The sequence below is a fragment of the Aquarana catesbeiana genome, linkage group LG04 (genome assembly GCF_042186555.1).
Source record: "Aquarana catesbeiana isolate 2022-GZ linkage group LG04, ASM4218655v1, whole genome shotgun sequence".
In the NCBI taxonomy this organism is placed as follows: Eukaryota; Metazoa; Chordata; class Amphibia; order Anura; family Ranidae; genus Aquarana; species Aquarana catesbeiana.
The window spans coordinates 572,856,803-572,877,858 of NC_133327.1; the positions used below are offsets into that span (position 1 = coordinate 572,856,803).

At 43.3% G+C, this 21,056-nt stretch overlaps 1 protein-coding gene across 6 annotated transcripts in view; it reads left to right on the forward strand.

The window, feature by feature from the left end:
• The window catches only part of LOC141140667 (S1 RNA-binding domain-containing protein 1-like), a 209,076-nt gene that overhangs the window by 73,797 nt on the left and 114,223 nt on the right, over positions 1-21,056 (forward strand). For all 6 annotated transcript variants that reach the window (XM_073628071.1, XM_073628069.1, XM_073628070.1 and 3 more), the window contains 2 exons: positions 3,492-3,649; positions 6,872-6,968. In XM_073628071.1, the coding sequence (XP_073484172.1) occupies positions 3,492-3,649; positions 6,872-6,968 (255 nt within the window). The remainder of the gene's footprint in view (positions 1-3,491; positions 3,650-6,871; positions 6,969-21,056) is intronic.

A 21,056-nucleotide genomic window follows, 5' to 3' on the forward strand; every position in this document is an offset into this window, starting at 1 on the left:
CCGTAGCCACTCCTTTGATATCTTGGCTGTGTGCTTAGGGTCATTGTCCTGTTGGAAAGATGAACCTTCGCCTGAGTCTGAGGTCCAGAGCGCTCCGGAGCAAGCTTTCATCAGGGATGTCTCTATACATTGCTGCATTCAACTTTCCCTCGTTTCTGACTAGTCTCCCAGTTCCTGCCGCTGAAAAACATCTCCACAGCATGATGCTGCCATCACCATGCTTCACTGTTGGCATAGTATTGACCAGGTGATAAGAGGTGCCTGGTTTCCTCTAGACATGACGCTTGCCATTCCGGTCAAAGAGTTCAATCTTTGTTTTAGCAGACCAGAGAATTTTGTTTCTCATGGTCGGAGAGTCCTTCAGGTGCCTTTTGGCAAACTCCAGGCTGGCTGTCATGTGCCTTTTTCTGAGGAGTGGCTTCCGTCTGGCCACTCTACCATACAGACCTCATTGGTGGAGTGCTGCGGAGATGTTTGTTCTCTGAAAGGTTCTCCTCTCTCCACAGAGAAACGCTGGAGCTCTGTCAGAGTGACCATCGGGTTCTTGGTCACCTCCCTGACTAAGGCCCTTCTACCTGAGTGCTCAGTTTGGCCGGGCAGCTCACTCTAGGTCCTGGTGATTCCAAACTTCGTCCATTTATGGATGATGGAGGCCATTGTGCTCATTGGGACCTTTTAATGCTGCAGATGTTTTTCCGTACCCTTCCTCAGATCTGTGCCTCGATACAATCCTGCCTCAGAGGTCTACAGACAATTCCTTGGACTTCATGGCTTGGTTTGAGCTCTGACATTCTCTGTTAACTGTGGGACCTTATATAGACAGGTGTGTGCCTTTCCAAATCATGTCCAATCAAATGAATTTGCCACAGGTGGATTCCAATCAAGAAATGGGATGCACCTGAGCTCAACTTTGATTGTCATGTCAAAGGCTGTGAATACTTATGTACATGTGATTTTTTATTTTTAATAAATTTGCAAAAGATTTAAAACAAACTTATTTCATGTTCTCATTATGGGGTATTGTTTGTAGAATTTTGAGGAAAATAATGAATTTAATCTTTGGAATAAGGCTGTAACATAACAAAATGTGGAAAAAAGTGAAGCGCTGTCAACACTTTCCAGATAAACTGTTTATTTTTTCAGATCCCATAGTTCTCTTTTAAAGCCTGTGTACAGTGCTTTGAAAAAGTATTCATACCCCTTGAAATTTTCCTTATTTTGTCATGTTACAACCAAAAACGTAAATGTATTTTATTGGGATTTTATGTGATAGACCAACACAAAGTGGCACATAATTGTGAAGTGGAAGGAAATTGATAAATGTTTTTCAAATTACTTACAAATATCTGAAAAGTGTGGTGTACATTTGTATTCAGCCCCCCTGAGTCAATACTTTGTAGAACCACCGTTCACTGCAATTACAGCTGCAAGTCTTTTTGGGGATGTCTCTACCAGCTTTGCACATCTAGAGAGGGACATTTTTGCCCATTCTACTTTGCAAAATAGCTCAAGCTCTGTCAGATTGGATGGAGAGCGTCTGTGAACAGCAATTTTCAAGTGTTTCCACAGATTCTCAATTGGATTTAGGTCTGGACTTTGACTGGGCCATTCTAACACATGAATATGCTTTGATCTAAACCATTCCATTGTAGCTCTGGCTGTATGTTTAGGGTCATTGTCCTGCTGGAAGGTGAACCACGCCCTAGTCTCAAGTCTTTTGCAGACTAACAGGTTTTCTTCTAATATTGCCCTGTATTTGGCTCCATCCATCTTCCCATCAACTCTGACCAGCTTCTCTGTCCCTGCTGAAGAAAAGCATCCCCACAACATGATGCTGCCACCACCATGTTTCACAGTGGGGATGGTGTGTTCAGGATGATGTGCAATTTTAGTTTTCCGCAACACATAACGTTTTGCTTTTAGGCCAAAAAGTTCAATTTTGGTCTTATCTGACCAGAGCACCTTCTTCCACATGTTTGCTGTGTCCCCCAAATGGCTTCTTACAAATGGGATTTTTATGGCTTTCTTTCAACAACTCTTCTTGCCACTCTTCCATAAAGGCCAGATTTGTGGAGAGCACGAATAAAAGTTGTCCTGTGGACAGATTCTCCCACCTAAGCTGTGAATCTCTGCAGCTCCTCCAGAGTTATCATGGGCCTCTTGGCTGCTTCTCTGATTAATGCTTTCCTTGCCCTGCAGATTAGGTGGACGGCCATGTCTTGGTAGGTTTGCAGTTGTGCCAAACTCTTTCCATTTTCGGATGATGGATTGAACAGAGCTCTTTGAGATGTTCAAAGCTTGGGATGTTTTTTTAGAATCTTACCCTGCTTTAAACTTCTACACAACTTTATCCCTGACCTGTCTGGTGTGCTCCTTGGCCTTCATGATGCTGTTTGTTCACTAATGTTCTCTAACAAACCTCTGAGGGCTTCAGAGAGCAGCTGAATTTATACTGAGATTAAATTACACACAGGTGGACTCTATTTACTAATTAGGTGACTTCTGAAGGCAATTGGTTCCGCTAGATTTTAGTTAATGGTATCAGAGAAAGGCCCCTTTCACACAGGTTTTCCGATCAGGTCCGCCTTTCAGTTTTTCAGGCGGACCTGATCCGACACTTTATTCAGCCCTATGGAGCGGCGGATGTCAGCGTTGACCTGTCAGCTGACACCCGCCGTTATCCGATCTGATCTGCCAAATCCGTAAGGATGGTGACCCTATTTTACATCTGTTTGGAGGATCGGATGAAAATGCCCAGGCGGTCCATTTTCATCCGACCTCCTCATAGAGGACAGCGGGGCTCTGACAGGTCCGTCTCTGTACAGTGAGCGGAGACGGACCTGTCATCCGCCTGTTCAGTGGGAGATTAGCGGATCGATCCCCCTGCTGAGCAAGCGGAATCCATCATACAGACAAGCCTGTGTGAAAGGACCCTAAAGGGGGCTAAATACAAATGCACGCCACACTTTTCAGATATTTATTTGTAGAAAATTTTGAGAACCATTTATCATTTTCCTTCTACTTCACAATTATGTGCTACTTTGTGTTGGTCTATCACATAAAATCCCAATAAAATACATTTGTGTTTTTGGTTGTAACATGACAAAATGTAGAACATTTCAAGGGGTATGAATACTTTTTCAAGGCACTGTACATGGGCTATTGCATGCTTCAGAGCTGTTTTCTCCCAATACAAGTCAAGGGAAATGCAAAAGAAGATTGATTCCGCTTAGGAAGAAGTATGCAATGGTAGCATGTTCAGAGGGAGAAGGTAACTATGGCAGTCTCCGTGTTTGCCCCATGACAGGCCTAGTTCCAGGTCTGTACCTTTAGTATTACTTTAAAAAGTGGACATTCACCTGGTGTAAGTAATACTTTGATATAAACTCAAGAAAAAAATATAGTAGTTTGTAATAGTCAAACCTATGTTATGTTATGTTGTGTAGAAGAATTAAATGTCATACATGTATATTTATGTTTTCTTATGACAGATCCAAACTAACCTCAGATGCAGAAAAGGAGTCTATAATGATGTCTGGAAGAAACCTACGCCAGCTGCTCCTCGCAGGCCCTGTCAGAGGGCGCACAATAATGGGCGTGGATCCAGGGTATACGCACGGCTGTAAGCTAGCTGTCATTTCACCCACCAGTAAGTTTCTCCCTGGCACTGTAGATTTTTTTTTTTTTTTAGTAACTCCGCGTAAGGTCATCTTTAATATTTTACCAAAAAAAAAAAAAAAAAGGTTTTGTGTTCACCAAAATTCATTAAAGTGTATTTTTTTTTTCAAAACAATTCGCGTTTGAAAAAGTGCTGCACAACTACCGTGTGACATAAAAAAAATTGCAACACCCACCATTTTATTCTCTAGAGCCTCTGTACAATTTTTATAATGTTTGGGGGTTTTAAAGCGGAGCTCCAGTCATTTTTTAATTTGTTTTGTAAAAAACATCCCCGTGATGGTCGCAGTTTATCTAATTTAATCTGGCATATACTGTACATGTAATCTTTTTTGTTGTTTAGTTGTTAAAGAGGAGTTCCCATTTAAAAAAAAAAAAAAAAAAATTTAAAAGTCAGCAGCTACAAATACTGCAGCTGCTGACTTTTAATTGGACACTTACCTGTCCCAGGGTCTAGCGATGCGGGGGATTGAAGCCCCGCTCGTCTCCCCCGTCTCCCCCTCCGTTTGGCGGCGCCGGCATTGCAACTGTGGGCGCCGGGCTGTGGCTTCACAGCCGGGCACCCACTGCGCATTCGCAAGCGGCGCCGCGCGCCGTGATTGGCCGCTCAGTCATCTGGGACCTGTAATGGGTCCCAGATGATTGACAAGAGGGAGGGAGGAGAGCTGAGCCCTTGCTGTGCCGAGGGGAAGTGATGTCACCAGCCCAGGCACTGAAAGAGGCAGACTACGAGGGACCACCTAGCAACAGGCATTCAGAGGTAAGTTAAAAAAAAAATTCCAAATGCTTTTTTTAAATTTTTTTTTTTAGGCACATTCATGCATTTTTTTTTTTTTTTTTTTTTTTTTTTTTAGGGTGGAACACCACTTTAAATTTACTCACTGTAGCCTCTGTGACATGCATGCTCCCATCTCCATTGCGGGCATCTGAAGCTTCTTCCGGGATACGGTGCAGCTGGCTACCCAGCATGCACCCCCTGATCTCATACCTGCGCACTGTGTACAAAGCGCGGTGTACTTGTTGCATTGCAGGTTGCCATAGAAAATGGCGTTGGAGGAAGTTCCAGCCCTTGTTGTTATGGCGACTTGTCAATCAATATAGGAAACCCAGAAGAAAGCTAGCATACCACGCTGCTCCTGGGATTAATGACACTTATATCCCAGGAGCCAATGGGTGGCAGCATTTGACGTACTTTGCCGCGGCAAGGTACAATGGAAATGGGGATTTCTATTTATCCTAGAGGGTAATATGCTTTGGAAAAAAAAAAAAAACATTTCAAACATTCATTGTAATGTGATCAGCAACGCCAGGGGCCTAAGATCAAAAATAGGGCGGAACTCCGCTTTATGAAAATTTCTAGCAAAAATATGCAGATTTTTACATGTATAACAGAATTATCAGAATTGGCTTGGGAAGCTAGTAGTTAAATTCAAGTGAGTTCAGGTGTAGTTGAAAAGAAATAAAACAGAGCAGTGAGAAAAGAACTTCTTTGGTAATGATTCAGAAAACATTAGGAAAAAAATAAAGGAAAGGAAATAGAAGGAAAAGAGGAAGGAGGGAAAGCGTAAGGTCTCTCTACAACACTTGTACTTACACAACATCTAAGTCTGGTGACCTTAAAGTAGAACTATAGGCAAAACTTTTTTTAAATTTTGGATAGAATAAGGGGGGGTTATATCCCGTTTGTCCCCCATCTGTACCCCATTGGGGAGATTTCCCTTCACTTCCTGTTCCATAGCCAAAACAGGAAGTGAGAGGAAATCCCTGCAAATTAGCAGAATCCTTTGGGGACCCCCAGAACTAGTGTCCCCATTTGAACATTTCCCCTCTATTATTTTTCTGGGGACAACCCAAGATGTGGGGTTTCTTTTTACTTTCACTTTCAATAAACTTTTCAGTAAGGCTTCATGCACAGGAGACGCCGGTGCAAACTCTGCTGAACACATGTTTTTAAAAGCTGAAACCGGCATTTAGAAACGCCTATTTTGCCGCATTTGCATGCCGCGTTTAGCGGCGTTTTACCACGTTTACATCTAGAGGCGTCTGCAGAGAATGTTATTTGGGGCCCCGTATCTCAGGGCCACTTAGTGCTAAGAACCCCAAATTTGGATATGTTGTAGTGCCACTTCCACTATGTTTGCACACCAAATTTGGGGTTCCTAGCACCAAGTGGCCCCAAGATATGGGGCCCCAACATCGGGTCGCAAAATGTCATTCTCTGCTGCAGAAAAGTGCTTGACATTTTGCAACCCGAATTTGGGGCCCCATATCTCGGGGCCACTTGGTGCTAGGAACCCCAAATTTGGATATATTGTAGTGCTAGTTCAACTGTGTTTGCACACCAAATTTGGGGTTCCTAGCACCAAGTGACCCCAAATTCGGGTCGCAAAATGTCATTCTCTGCTGCAGTTTTCCATCATATTTCTGTGTTTTCTGGTCCAAAAAATAGGGTTCCTTTAAAAACACTTATAAACGCAAACGTGGCTAAACGCTAAAACGTGGAAAACTTTTGCATCTGAACCCATTTTTTTTGCTTCTGGAAAAACGAGGTTAAACACAACTGCCTAAAAACGCCAAAAAACGAGACTGTGTACATGGTCACATAGGATAACACTGAATGAGTTCAGGGGCAGTTGAAAAAAGTGTCCAACTGCCTCTGAACGCGCGTTTAACAGAGTGTCATGTGCATGAGGCCTACATGGTAAAAGAAGAAATAGAGAGGGTGAATCTTCCTAAAAGGGGCACAGGCATCAATAAAAACTGACAGGGGTTCTAATCCCTCTCCACTCTATCCAAAACTAAAGAAAAAGTTTTGCCTTTAGTTATACTTTAACATAGAGTTGTTACCTTTACAAATTGTCATCAATGTACCATAAGTGGCTTAAGCATCTATAGTCTTTATGTTCTGATGGTTCAAAAAAATCCTGGAGTAATTGTTTATATAATATCCAAGCCAACCAAACCTTACAAAACTGTTCAGTGGTGTCTTCAGCCACCAATCTCTCCATATACTTTTATATAAGTCTCCAGCTATTCAGGTAGGGAAGGGGGTCCTACTAGACTTCCAATGTCAGTTGGTGAGCAGCAAAAGTACTGAACAATTTTACAGTCATGAACATATTAATTGTGTATTTATAATTTTCCTATGGTCATCCATCTACGAAATTTCACTTATTTGAGTTTTCTTTTTCAGACCAGATCCTTCATACGGATGTTGTATATTTGCACACGGGACATGGCGGCTCGATGAACGATGCTGAGAAAATTAGAAGACTTCTGCTGAATTTCAAGTAATTTGGTTTTATACAAATACCTGATAGTGCAGTGCTTGTAATAGCTATGAACGGAACATGACAAAGATATATATATATATATATAGAGATATATATATATATATAGAGATATATATATATATAGAGATATATATATATATAGAGATATATATATATATATATATATCTATATATATATATATAGATATATATAGATATATATATATAGGTCCGTTTTTCATACATCAGTTTATGGATAAAAAACGGACATCAGTGTATCTCTATGGAAAAACGGATGTACATACAGTGCCTTGAAAAATATTTATACCCCTTGAAATTTTCCAAATTTTGTCATGTTACAACCAAAGACATAAATGTATTTTATTGGGATTTTTGTGATAGACCAACACAAAGTGGCACATAATCATTAAGTAGAAGGAAGATGATAAATGGTTTTCAAAATGTTTTACAAATATGTGAAAAGTGTGGGGGGTACATTTGTGTTCAGCCCCCCGGAGTCAATACTTTGTAGAACCGCCTTTCACTGCAATTACAGCTGCAAGTCTTTTTGGGGATGTCTCTACCATTTTGCACATCTAGAGAGTGAATATTTTTGCCGATTCTTCTTTGCAACATAGCTCAAGTCAGATTGGATGGAGAGCGTCTGTGAACAGCAATTTTCAAGTCTTGCCACAGATTCTCAATTGGATTTAGGTCTGGACTTTGACTGCGCCATTCTAACACAGGAATATGCTTTGATCTAAACCATTCCATTGTAGCTCTGGCTGTATGTTTAGGGTCGTTGTCCTGTTGGAAGGTGAACCTCCACCCATACCTGAAGTCTTTTGCAGGTTTTCTTCTAAGATTGCCCTGTATTTGGTTCCATCCATCTTCTTATCAACTCTGACCAGCTTCCCTGTCCCTGCTGAAAAAAAGCATCCCCACAACATGATGCTGCCACCACCATGTTTCACAGTGGGGATGGTGTGTTCAGGGTGATGTGCAGTTTTAGTTTTCCGCCACACATAACGTTTTGCTTTTAGGCCAAAAAGTAAAATTTTGGACTCATCTGACCAGAGCACCTTCTTCCACATGTTTGCTGTGTCCTCCTACATGGCTTCTCACAAACATTATTTTTATGGCTTTCGTTCAACAACTCTTCTTGCCACTCTTCCATAAAGGCCAGATTTGTGAAGTGCACCACTAATAGTTGTCCTGTGGACAGATTCTCCCACCTGAGCTGTGGATCTCTGCAGCTCCTTCAAAGTTACCATTTGGCTCTTGGCTGCTTCTCTGATGAATGCTCTCATTGCCCAGCCTGTCAGTTTAGGTGGACGGCCATGTCTTGGTAGGTTTGCAGTTGTGCCATACTCTTTCCGTTTTTTGGATGATGGATTTAACAGTGCTCCATGAGATGTTCAAAGTTTGGTATATTTTTTTAGAACCTGCCAACGTTATCGCTGACCTGTCTGGTGTGTTCTTTTGCCTTCATGATGCCGTTTGTTCAATAAGGTTCTCTAAAAAACCTCTGAGGGCTTGACAGAACAGCTGTATTTATACTGAGATTAAATTACACACAGGTGGACTCTATTTACTAATTAGGTGACTTCTGAAGGCAGTGGGTTCCACTAGATTTTAGTTAGGGGTATCAGAGAGAAGGGGGGCTGAATACAAATGCGCGCCACACTTTTCAGATCTTTATTTGTAAAAAAAAATGAAAACCATTTATAATTTTCCTTCCACTTCACAATTATGTGCCACTCTTGTGCCAGATCTTTACTAAAAGCAGCACACTTTACACACATTGCACATAGTTGGGCACATTTTTAACCCCTTGATCACCCTAGATGTTAACCCTTTCGATCCTGTGTCATTAGTACAATGGCAGTGGTATAGTATTATCACTGATCACTGTATTAATGCCACTGGTGATGTCAGTGGCAGTCGGTTCCCCCCACTCGTCAGTGTCAGGTTGACCACCGCAGTCCCATTATAAGTCACTGATCGCTGCCATTAGTAGTATAAAAAAAAAAAAAATTCTAGTATATATATCATAGTTTGTAGGCGTTATAACTTTCATGCAAACCAATCATTATACACTTAGGCCCCTTTCACACTGGGGCGGTTTGCAGGCGTTATTGCGCTAAAAATGCCGCCTGCAAACTGCCCCAAAACAGCCTCCGCTGTTTGTTCAGTGTGAAAGCCCGAGGGCTTTCACACTGAAGCGGTGCGCTGGCAGGAGAAGAAAAAATCTCCTGTCAGCCACATCTTTGGAGCGGTGAAGGTGCGGTGTATTCACCGCTCCTAAACCGGTCCTGCCCATTGAAATCAGTGGGACAGCGCGGCTATACCGCGGCAATACTGCGGCTATAGCCGCGCTATACGAGTGGATTTAACCCTTTTTCGGCCGCCAGCGGGGGGTTAAAACCGCACCGCTAGCGGCCGAATTCCCGCCGGTAAAACAGCCCCCTACCACCCCAGTGTGAAAGGGGCCTTATTGGGAATTTGTTTATCAAAAACACGTAACAAAATATATTTTTGGCCATAATTTATGAAGAAATTCGATTTTTATTTTCCATTTTTTATTAGATAGGTTTTATAGCAGAAACTAAAAAATGTATATTTTTTCAAACACATGTCTTTTTTTTCGTTTTTATTGCACAAAATAAAAAACCCAGTGGTGATTAAATACCACCAAAATAAAATGGTTAAACTAAGCATTTGATAAAAGAATGATTCGTTAATAATTAGACAGATAGAAGTGACCACCACTGCAATCAGAATGGTTTATTAACCACTTGAGCCCCGGACCATTATGCTGCCTAAGGACCAGAGGTCTTTTTCCAATTTGGCACTGCGTCGCTTTAACTGCTAATTGCGCGGTCATGCAATGCTGTACCCAAACGAAATTTGCGTCCTTTTCTTCCCACAAATAGAGCTTTCTTTTGATGGTATTTGATCACCTCTGCGGTTTTTATTTTTTGCGCTATAAACGGAAAAAGACCGAAAATTTTGAAAAAAAATGATATTTTCTACTTTTTGTTATAAAAAAAATCCAATAAACTAAATTTTAGTCATACATTTAGGCCAAAATGTATTCGGCCACATGTCTTTGGTAAAAAAAATGTCAATAAGCGTATATTTATTGGTTTGCGCAAAAGTTATAGCGTCTACAAACTAGGGTACATTTTCTGGAATTTACACAGCTTTTAGTTTATGACTGCCTATGTCATTTCTTGAGGTGCTAAAATGGCAGGGCAGTACAAAACCCCCCCAAATGACCCCATTTTGGAAAGTAGACACCCCAAGGAAATTGCTGAGAGGCATGTTGAACCCATTGAATATTTATTTTTTTTGTCCCAAGTGATTGAAAAATGACAAAAAAAAAAAAAAAAAAAAATATTTACAAAAAGTCGTCACTAAATGATATATTGCTCACACAGGCCATGGGCCTATGTGGAATTGCACCCCAAAATACATTTAGCTGCTTCTCCTGAGTATGGGGATACCACATGTGTGGGACTTTTTGGGAGCCTAGCCGCGTACGGGGCCCCGAAAACCAATCACCGCCTTCAGGATTTCTAAGGGTGTAACTTTTTGATTTCACTCTTCACTGCCTATCACAGTTTCGGAGGCCATGGAATGCCCAGGTGGCACAAAACCCCCCAAAATGACCCCATTTTGGAAAGTAGACACCCCAAGCTATTTGCTGAGAGGCATATTGAGTCCATGGAATATTTTATATTTTGACACAAGTTGCGGGAAAGTGACACTTTTTTTTTTTTTTTTTTTTTTTTTTTTTTTTCATAAAGTTGTCACTAAATGATATATTGCTCACACAGGCCATGGGCATATGTGGAATTGCACCCCAAAATACATTTAGCTGCTTCTCCTGAGTATGGGGATACCACATGTGTGGGACTTTTTGGGAGCCTAGCCGCGTACGGGGCCCCGAAAACCAATCACTGCCTTCAGGATTTCTAAGGGTGAAAATTTTTGATTTCACTCTTTACTGCCTATCACAGTTTCGGAGGCCATGGAATGCCCAGGTGGCACAAAACCCCCCCCAAATGACCCCATTTTGGAAAGTAGACACCCCAAGCTATTTGCTGAGAGGCATGGTGAGTATTTTGAAGCTCTCATTTGTTTTTGAAAATGAAGAAAGACAAGAAAAAACATTTTTTTTTTTCTTTTTTCAATTTTCAAAACTTTGTGACAAAAAGTGAGGTCTGCAAAATACTCACTATACCTCTCAGCAAATAGCTTGGGGTGTCTACTTTCCAAAATGGGGTCATTTGGGGGGGTTTTGTGCCACCTGGGCATTCCATGGCCTCCGAAACTGTGATAGGCAGTGAAGAGTGAAATCAAAAATTCACGCCCTTAGAAAGCCTGAAGGCGGTGCTTGGTTTTCGGGGTCCCGTACGCGGCTAGGCTCCCAAAAAGTCTCACACATGTGGTATCCCCGTACTCAGGAGAAGCAGCAGAATGTATTTTGGGGTGTAATTTCACATATTTCCATGGCATGTTTGAGCAATATATCATTTAGTGACAACTTTGTGCAAAAAAAAAAAAAAAAAAAAAAATTTGTCTCTTTCCCGCAACTTGTGTCGCAATATAAAATATTCCATGGACTCGACATGCCTCTCAGCAAATAGCTTGGGGTGTCTACTTTCCAAAATGGGGTCATTTGGGGGGGTTTTGAACTGTCCTGGCATTTTATGCACAACATTTAGAAGCTTATGTCACACATTACCCACTCTTCTAACCACTTGAAGACAAAGCCCTTTCTGACACTTATTGTTTACATGAAAAAGTTTTTTTTTTTTGCAAAAAAATTACTTTGAACCCCCAAACATTATATATTTTTTTAAAGCAAATGCCCTACAGATTAAAATGGTGGGTGTTTCATTTTTTTTTTTCACACAGTAATTGCGCAGCGATTTTTCAAACGCATTTTTTGGGGAAAAAACACACTTTTTTTAATTTTAATGCACTAAAACATGCTATATTGCCCAAATGTTTGATGAAATAAAAAAGATGATCTTAGGCCGAGTACATGGATACCAAACATGACATGCTTTAAAATTGCGCACAAACGTGCAGTGGCAACAAAATAAATACATGTTTAAAAGCCTTCAAAAGCCTTTACAGGTTACCACTTTAGATTTACAGAGGAGGTCTACTGGAAAAATTACTGCACTCGATCTGGCCTTCGCGGTGATACCTCACATGCATGGTGCAATTGCTGTTTATGTTTGACGACAGACCGCCGCTTGCGTTCGCCTTAGCGCGAGAGCAGGGGGCGACAGGGGTGTTTTTTTTTTTTTTTTTTTTTTTCTTTATTATTTTTTTGCTTTTTTAATCTTACTTTTAAACTGTTCCTTTCATATTTTTTTTTTTAATCATTTTTATTGTTATCTCGGGGAATGTAAATATCCCCTATGATAGCAATAGGTAGTGACAGGTACTCTTTTTTGAAAAAATTGTGGTCTATTAGACCCTAGATCTCTCCTCTGCCCTCAAAGCATCTGACCACACCAAGATCGGTGTGATAAAATGCTTTCCCAATTTCCCAATGGCGCTATTTACATCCGGCGAAATCTAAGTCATGAAATACTCGTAGCTTCCGGTTTCTTAGGCCATAGAGATGTTTGGAGCCACTCTGGTCTCTGATCAGCTCTATGGTCAGCTGGCTGAATCACCGTCTGCATTCTCAGGTTCCCTGTTGAGACAGGAGAGCCAGAGAAAAACACGGAAGACGGTGGGGGGGGGGGGGGGGGGCATTCCCTCCCACGGCTTGTAAAAGCAGTCTAGAGGCTAATTAGCCGCTAGGATTGCTTTTACATGAAAGCCGACCGCTGGCTGAAAAGAATGATACCAAGATGATACCTAAACCTGCAGGCATCATTCTGGTATAACCACTCAAAGTCGTGAATGGCGTACCTGAAGACAAAAAAAATGGTTAACAATGGTTAACAATAAAGCACAGTAAAGTGTAAATAATTACACACCTGAAAAACAAACATGATAAAACATAATAACAATAACAATAACAATAAAACATTGCAGAATAGAATACAGTAAAAAAGAGCAGAACAATAGAGAGAGAGAATAGAGAGAGAGAGAACAATAAAACAACAACTATTTTTTTTTATTTCATATTTTTTTTTTTTTTTACACTTTTTTTGTAACTAACTTTTATAACTGTAACCGGTTCCAGGTTCGGGTCTCTCAAAATGCGATGGCATCTTGGGAGACCCTGTGAAAGTGTGCCTAGTCTGTGCAATGCTGTACCCTACGCTAATACTCAACTAGTGAATGGTAGCGTTCAAAACATTCACCAATGCAAGACCAGGATTGTCAGGACAGGAGGGACAATAATAGCGGGTGTCACGCCTATATCCGCGCTTGCTGCAGACACAACATCTTTTTTGGGGGGGTTCGTTGGGTAGGGGTACTCGGGAGGACATAAAAATGCCTCTCATGCAGCCGACTGCATTTGGTTGGGGATGTGAATGGGGGAAGTACGGGCGCTGCAGAAGCGGTGGGTTCCCAATTAGGATTGGCGAATGCAGCAGGAAGGGCACTATGGGCACGACGGGCCTGTGTTTGTCTTTTTGGTGGCAGCGGGACACTACTTGTGCTTGCCACCTCACCAGCTTCAACTGCACTTATGGGACTCGCCACGTCACCACGTGTTACTGCAGTGCTGGTTTGACTACGACCGGGGTGTACTAGGCCGCTGGCGCTTGCCAGTTCACCAAAACGCTACCAAAAAACGTTAGCGATCGCAGGGATCAGGCCTGACTCTGCGAACGCTGCAGTTATGCGTTTAGTGTTTTGTAAGTGTCAGTGATCGATCGATACTGCACTTGGGTGGGCTGGGCCGGGCCGGGCGGAGGGGCAAAACGCAGGTGCTAGCAGGTATCTGGGCTGATCCCGCTAACACTGCGTTTTTGGGAACCCTAAACTGCTGGGGACGCTAGTATAGATCTGATCGGATCAGATATTGATGCGATCAGATACTATACCACTAAGGGAGGTGTACGGTGCGTGCGTGGGTGTTAGCGGTACTGGCGCTAATCTGACGCTGCCTGGGGCTGGTGCTTGCCAGTTCACCAAAACGCTACAAAAAAAACTGTTAGCGATCGCAGGGATCAGGCCTGACTCTGCGAACGCTGCAGTTATGCGTTTAGTGTTTTGTAAGTGTCAGTGATCGATCGATACTGCACTTGGGTGGGCTGGGCTGGGCCGGGCGGAGGGGCAAAACGCAGGTGCTAGCAGGTATCTGGGCTGATTCCGCTAACACTGCGTTTTTGGGAACCCTAAACTGCTGGGGACGCTAGTATAGATCTGATCGGATCAGATATTGATCCGATCAGATACTATACCACTAAGGGAGGTGTATGGCACGTGCGTGGGTGTTAGCGGTACTGGCGCTAACCTGACGCCTGGGGCTGGTGCTTGCCAGTTCACCAAAATGCTACCAAAAAAACTGTTAGCGATCGCAGGGATCAGGCCTGACTCTGCGAACGCTGCAGTTATGCGTTTAGTGTTTTGTAAGTGACAGTGATCGATCGATACTGCACTTGGGTGGGCTGGGCGGAGGCACAAAACGCAGGTGCTAGCAGGTATCTGGGCTGATCCCGCTAACACTGCGTTTTTGGGAACCCTAAACTGCTGGGGACGCTAGTATAGATCTGATCGGATCAGATATTGATCCGATCAGATACTATACCACTAAGGGAGGCGTATGCTGCATGCGTGGGTGTTAGTGGTACTGGCGCTAATCTGACGCTGCCTGGGGCGACACATATCACCGCCGGGCGATCAGGGGGCTAAACCTTTATTCGGTAATAAACGGCGGGTGCCCTGACACTATAAAAAATAAACGAACTAACCAGCGTCACCCGTAACACTTATACGGTGATCAGTGGTGAAAGGGTTAACTAGGGGGCAATCAAGGGGTTAAAACATTTATTAGGTAGTATATGGGGGTCCCTGTCGCTATAAAACGCTGACGGCGAACCTAAATATTTACCTCACTAACTAGCGTCACCAGCGACACTAATACAGCGATCAGAAAAATGATCGCTTAGTGACACTGGTGACAGGGGGTGATCAAGGGGTTAAAACTTTATTAGGGGGGGTTAGGGGGGTACCCTAGACCTAAAGGGGGGTAATACTAACTGTCCCAACACTGTAACTGTCACAAACTGACACTATGCAGTAATCAGAAAAAAAAAAAAAAAACTGCTGGTGTCAGTTTGTGACGGGGGGGTGATTGGGGGGGGATCGGGGGGCGATCGGGGGGGGATCGGGGTGTTTTGTGTGCCTGGCATGTTCTACTGTGTGTGTGTGTGTTGGTGCACTCACATAGATGTCTTCTCTCCTCGGGCCGGAACGGAAAATACCGACCCGAGGGGAGATGACATCACTTCCTTTGCTGCTGTTTAGCATACAGCAGCAAAGGAGTGTTCTCATTGGCCGGCGGCGATCGCGAGGGGGGGGCCACGAACGGATGGTCTCCCCCTCATCACCGATCGCCGCTGGACAAAAGACGACCGCCTCGGGCACCGGGGGGGGGTCCGATCGGACCCCCCACCCGCGGAAGGCAAATCACGTACCCTGTACGTGATTTTGCCTGTCCGTGCCACTTTGCCGACGTACATCGGCGTGAGGCGGTCGTCAAGTGGTTAATTAGTAAAACTGGGTATACACCAAGTGTTTTTTTGTTTTTTTTTTCCAACTAGTGGTTTGAATGGTTTTCCCACCTCCAGACAAGCAATGTTGAAGTAGGAATCTCCTCCGCTGCGCTATTGTATTCTGACAGCGTGAGCTCCCCCTTTCAGAATACGCATCTAGTGCTTACCCCTGCAGGAGCCGTTGGATATGATGGGTTCTCTGTTTTGCCACAATTCTTTAGGCTACTCGGTCTCCACTGACACTCCTGTGTAACTTAAAGAGGAGTTCCACTGGTTGTTAAGTTTATTAAAAGTCAGCAGCTACAAAAAGTGTAGCTGTTGACTTTTAATAAAAACACAGTCACCGGTCCAGCGATGAGGCCGCCCGATGGCTCACTCCTCTCCTCGCTCCTCTCCTCAGCCCCAGGGGTGAATTGCCCCCTTAATGACCAGGCCATTTTTTGCGATTTGGCACTGAGTTACTTTAACTGATAATTGCGCAATTAGTGATTTTTAGCGGGGCTGCGACATTGCGGGGTACAAATGGAACACTGAGTGACACTTTTTGGGGATCAGTGACACTAATACAGCGATCAGTGCTAAAAAAATGCACTGATCACTGTATAAATGACACTGGCATTGAAGGGGTTAACATCGGGGGCGATCAAAGGGTTAAGTGTTCCCTCAGTGTGTTTACTAACTGTGTGGGGGATTGACTGACAGAACACAGAGATCACTGTTCCTGATTACTAGGAACAGACAATCTCAGTGTACTTCCCTGTCAGAACGGGGATCCGCCTTGTTTACATAGGCAGATCCCCATTCTGCCTCTCTGTAGATCAATCGTGGGAGCCTGGCGGACATCGGGTACACCGGATCCACTCATTGTCTTCCCCCTATGCAGCGGGCGCTTGCCCACAGTATCTATTACACAAAACGACATACAGGTACGTTGTTTTGCGCAATAGAGCCGCCCTGCCGCAGTATATATGCGATGGGCGGTCTTTAAGTGGTTCCTGTTACTAAACCCACAACAGTAAAATCAGTCTGTATATGCAGTAAAGCATGCTTGTTATACTCACTGTGGAACCTAAGGGGTTAATCCTCTGCGTTGTGTAAAAAGGCTGTTTGATCCTGTCTTCTCGGATCCATCCTCCTTCCACTGACACCTAATAATTTCCTCATAACACAGAGTCTATGGAGTCAGGCTGCACATGCTCAGTTTGGTGTGTATTGCTAGAGAGGTTGCATGTGATCAGCACAAGGCCAATCAGCATTGTCCAGAGGGTCAGGGGTCTTGCAGCCTCATAGCACAGTCGGAAAACTCCTCCTACAAGTTTTAACCAGTACTTGGCTGGGCACTGATAGAAGTCACAAGACTGCTATATACTGCTGGTGAGAAAAGGTATTTAGCAGTTTAGATTTACTAAACTTATTGAATTTCCATGTTCTGTGTACTGTGGGAGACCAGATATAGTGAATGCAGGCTCCTGGGTTTAGTAATAATTTAAATGTTAGTATGTTACCACTTTATATTCATACACAGAAAATAGGCCACAAGCAACTTGGTGGCAGAATAATTAGATGAATTATTGCAATGCAGATGAACAATGCATGAAACAATAAACAGTTAAACATGTTTAAAGATGCTGTGCTAGATAATGAGCTCTAACCCCTACGGTAGCAATGAACTGAAACGTAGTGACACTAAACCAAATTATAACTAGTGTAAACAGGGTTAGACGTATTGACATCAACTAACCCAAAAATAAAGTGCTTGTGCACACTACATGTAAGGCCCCAATAGTGGGTAGGTGTATGTGTTCCTGACAAAAGGGGTACCCCTGGAGGTGGTTGCTAGTAACTGACGCGTAATTGTCAGTGTAAAGCCTAGTACGCATGGACCAAATGTTGGACGGCATCAGCCAGCTCAATAGAAAGTGTCCGTTATTCTGCCCTTTTTTACTGCAGTTGGTCCGACTAAAACTGGCCATTCGGCTGGCTTCTGTCGAAAGAGCATGACCGAAAAAGGTCTGCCGAACAGGTCCCATTGGCTGAAAACGCTGACAAGCCCTTTTGTCAGAACACAATAGAACTGCAGGGGAGATTGCTGTACCAACGTTGGATAGTTAATATAGGTCCTCCTGAGCTGCCAGTTTTTTTTTTTTTCGTTCAGCCCAGCTGCGTTGAACAAAAAAAAAAAAAAGAAACTTTAGCCAGCTTTCATTGGGGCCCTTCTGTAAGGTGGTGCAGGGTTAGCTGTCCCTTTTAAGAGTATATAATGTATAGCTGATGTATAGTGTCAATGTTGAGATAAGCATAGATCAGTGATGGCAAACCCTGGCACCCCAGATGTTTTGGAACTACATTTCCCATGATGCTCTTGCACTCTGCAGTGTTGTTGAGCATTATGGGAAATGTATTTCCAAAACATCTGGGGTGCCAAGGTTCACCACCACTGGCATACATGGTTCAGCTCACCCTTCTTGGTACACAGGAATCTGGTCCAGATCACTTGGTGGTTTGCTGTCCTCAGGTACACTGGATCCGCTGGCTACTAATGCTTTGGAGATGCCCCTGATTCTGGAAAGCCAATTCAGTTAATGGCCTTCCCCAACCACCCCCCAAAGATTTTCCATATTTGTTACAGCATCTGTTGTATTTGCATTCTCATGGTCAAGAAAACTGTTCTGAAGTGCATAGCTATGCGAGTTGTTATTGACAGCAAGTAGTTCGTCGGGGAGGAAGTGGCTGTCAACGACCACCTGAATGTAAAGGGATTCCAGTAAAGAACATGGTGTTGGGTTAGAAGAGTCAGTGGTTTATACAAGGTTTTATAATACATTAAAATAGCGTTCGTTATAGGTTAAATATAATGTTTTCTTGAAGACAGGTTCACTATAATAATCATAATAATAATAATAAAAAATGTATAAATATCTGCACTTTAGATATAACTTTACCGCATAGATATTTCCTTCGTTAGGGTAGAATTCACAGGCACATCCACTATTCAGCCAGTATATTACATTTATAACGCTGACGAATAGAAGAAGCAGTAAAATGTCTGAGTACATTGTCTGGCTGATAATTAGAAATAGGTTAATTTGCAGGACTATACATAAAAGTGCGTTAATAATTACATCTCAGGTAATTACCGTTTTTCATGGCAATACCTATCAAAGTGCGTCGCTGGAGGGATAATTGGAGAGAGGTTAATTGATCAATTATATGTTAATTGTATTGACATGTAGCTTTCTTGGATGAATCCCCGGTAATTGTGTTTGCCTAGCAAGGTCGTGAAAAACTAGGTCTTTTTCACAATTTACTTTTTTTGTTTAAAATGGTGTGGAGGTAATTATTTCTGTTGCTACTTTGTGAAAATGTCTGTTATTTAACAAAGCACAGGGGGATGCCTTAGACCAGGGGTGTCAAACTCAATTTCATCGTGGGTCACATCAGCATTATGATTGTCCTCCAAAGGGCCGGTTGTATCTGTAAGATTAGATGTCCAGCGCATCTCCTTCCCTTACATTAGATATCAAGAACCACCCCACCATCAGAAGTTGAGTCCCCTACTCTCCCTAACATCACAGTGCACCCCCTTTCCTTATGCTGCTTCTGGGAAGAAGCTGGATGCATTGCTTGAAAGCAGAAGGTGGGGGTCTGGAGGTGGACCAGAGGAGGGCTGGAGCTCTCCTGCAGCTGCTGGAGAGGTGTGAGGGCCACATGAAATGGCCTGGAGGGCCAGATTCGGCCCGCGGGCCTTGTGTTTGACACCTGTGCCTTAGACAATTGAAGATGGTTGGATATGTAGGCACAGTCAGACCATCCATGGCCAGCTATCTTTGTGTGTGACCCTTAGCACACGTGGTTACCTTACATTTTCGGGGAGAGGTGTGCCGTACACACTGGCTTCTCGCCAAAAAACAAATGGTGTTCTCACATTTTTCTAAAACCTCCAATTGTTCTCCCACCAGAGAACCTCAAACTAGAGGTGTCTGAGGGTGCCCCATAGACATTACATTTTTACCGGACCTGGCTGTTTTTTGGCAAGATTAATAGACTTCTGATATTTGTCATTTAATATCTATGGGCATCTTAAAGCAGTATTAAACCAAAAAACAAAAATGTAATCTAGTGCAGCTCCTTTAGATGTGTTGATTGCTTGATTGTTTAGCACCAGTATCATCACATGAGGCAAGGAGAGAAACTTCAACCCTGTCTAAGGCTTGCCATACACGTGCAAATTTTTTTCCTGCAACCCAAAGAAATTTGCACGATTCCCCCATTAACACAGACAGTGCCGACAGGCACTATAGTAGCCGCTAGCGAGAATCGCAAGAGAATCTGGCAGGCTGGTTGCACACAAGTTGATCGATTGATCAACTTGGTACATTCAGCCTGCTCATTATTGGTTCAAATCTCAGCCAGTCCCCGCTGAGCCGGCCAAGGTTTGAACCGTGTATGGACGGCCTAAACCAAAAAGTCAGACTTCTGGTCTTTGTTCCCTATGGCTGAACTCAGCTGCAGAGCAGTGAAGGTAAACTGATCATTGGCTTCTGGAGGGGCAAACATTAAAGTGAACCTGTTGCTTTATGCTGCATGGTATCTTTTCATGTGACAACACTGAAGAAATGACAATGTAAGTGTACAGCTTGTATAACAGTGTAAATTTGCTGTCCCCTCAAAATAACTCAACACACAGCCATTATTGTCTAAACCGCTGACAACAAAAGTGAGTACACCCCTAAGTGAAAATGTCCAAATTGGGCCCAATTATTCACTTTCCCACCCCGGTGTTATGTGACTCGTTAGTGTTACAAGGTCTCAGGTGTGAATGGGGAGCAGGTGTGTTAAATTTGGTGTTATCGCTCTCACTCTCTCATACTGGTCACTGGAAATTCAACATGGCACCTCATGGCAAAGAACTAGACGTATGAGTGCTGCCAGCATTTCTGCAGAGGTTGAAGGGGTGGGGGGATCAGCCTGTCAGTGCTCAGACCATACGCCGCACACTGCATCAAATTGGTCTGCATCGCTGTCATCCCAGAAGGAAACCTCTTCTAAAGATGATGCACAAGAAAGCCCACAGTTTGCTGAAGACAAGCAGACTAAGGACATGGATTACTGGAACCATGTCCTGTGGTCTGAGGAGACCAAGATAAACTTATTTGGTTCAGATGGGATCAAGTGTGTGTGATGGCAGCCAGGTGAGGAGTACAAAGACAAGTGTGTCTTGCCTTCAGTCAAGCATGGTGGTGGGAGTGTCATGGTCTGGTGCTGCATGAGTGCTGCCGGCACTGGGGAGTTACAGTTCATTGAGGGAACCATGAATGCCAACATGTACTGTGACATACTGAAGTAGCAGAGCATGATCCCCTCCCTTTGGAGACTGGCCCACCAGCAGTATTCCGACATA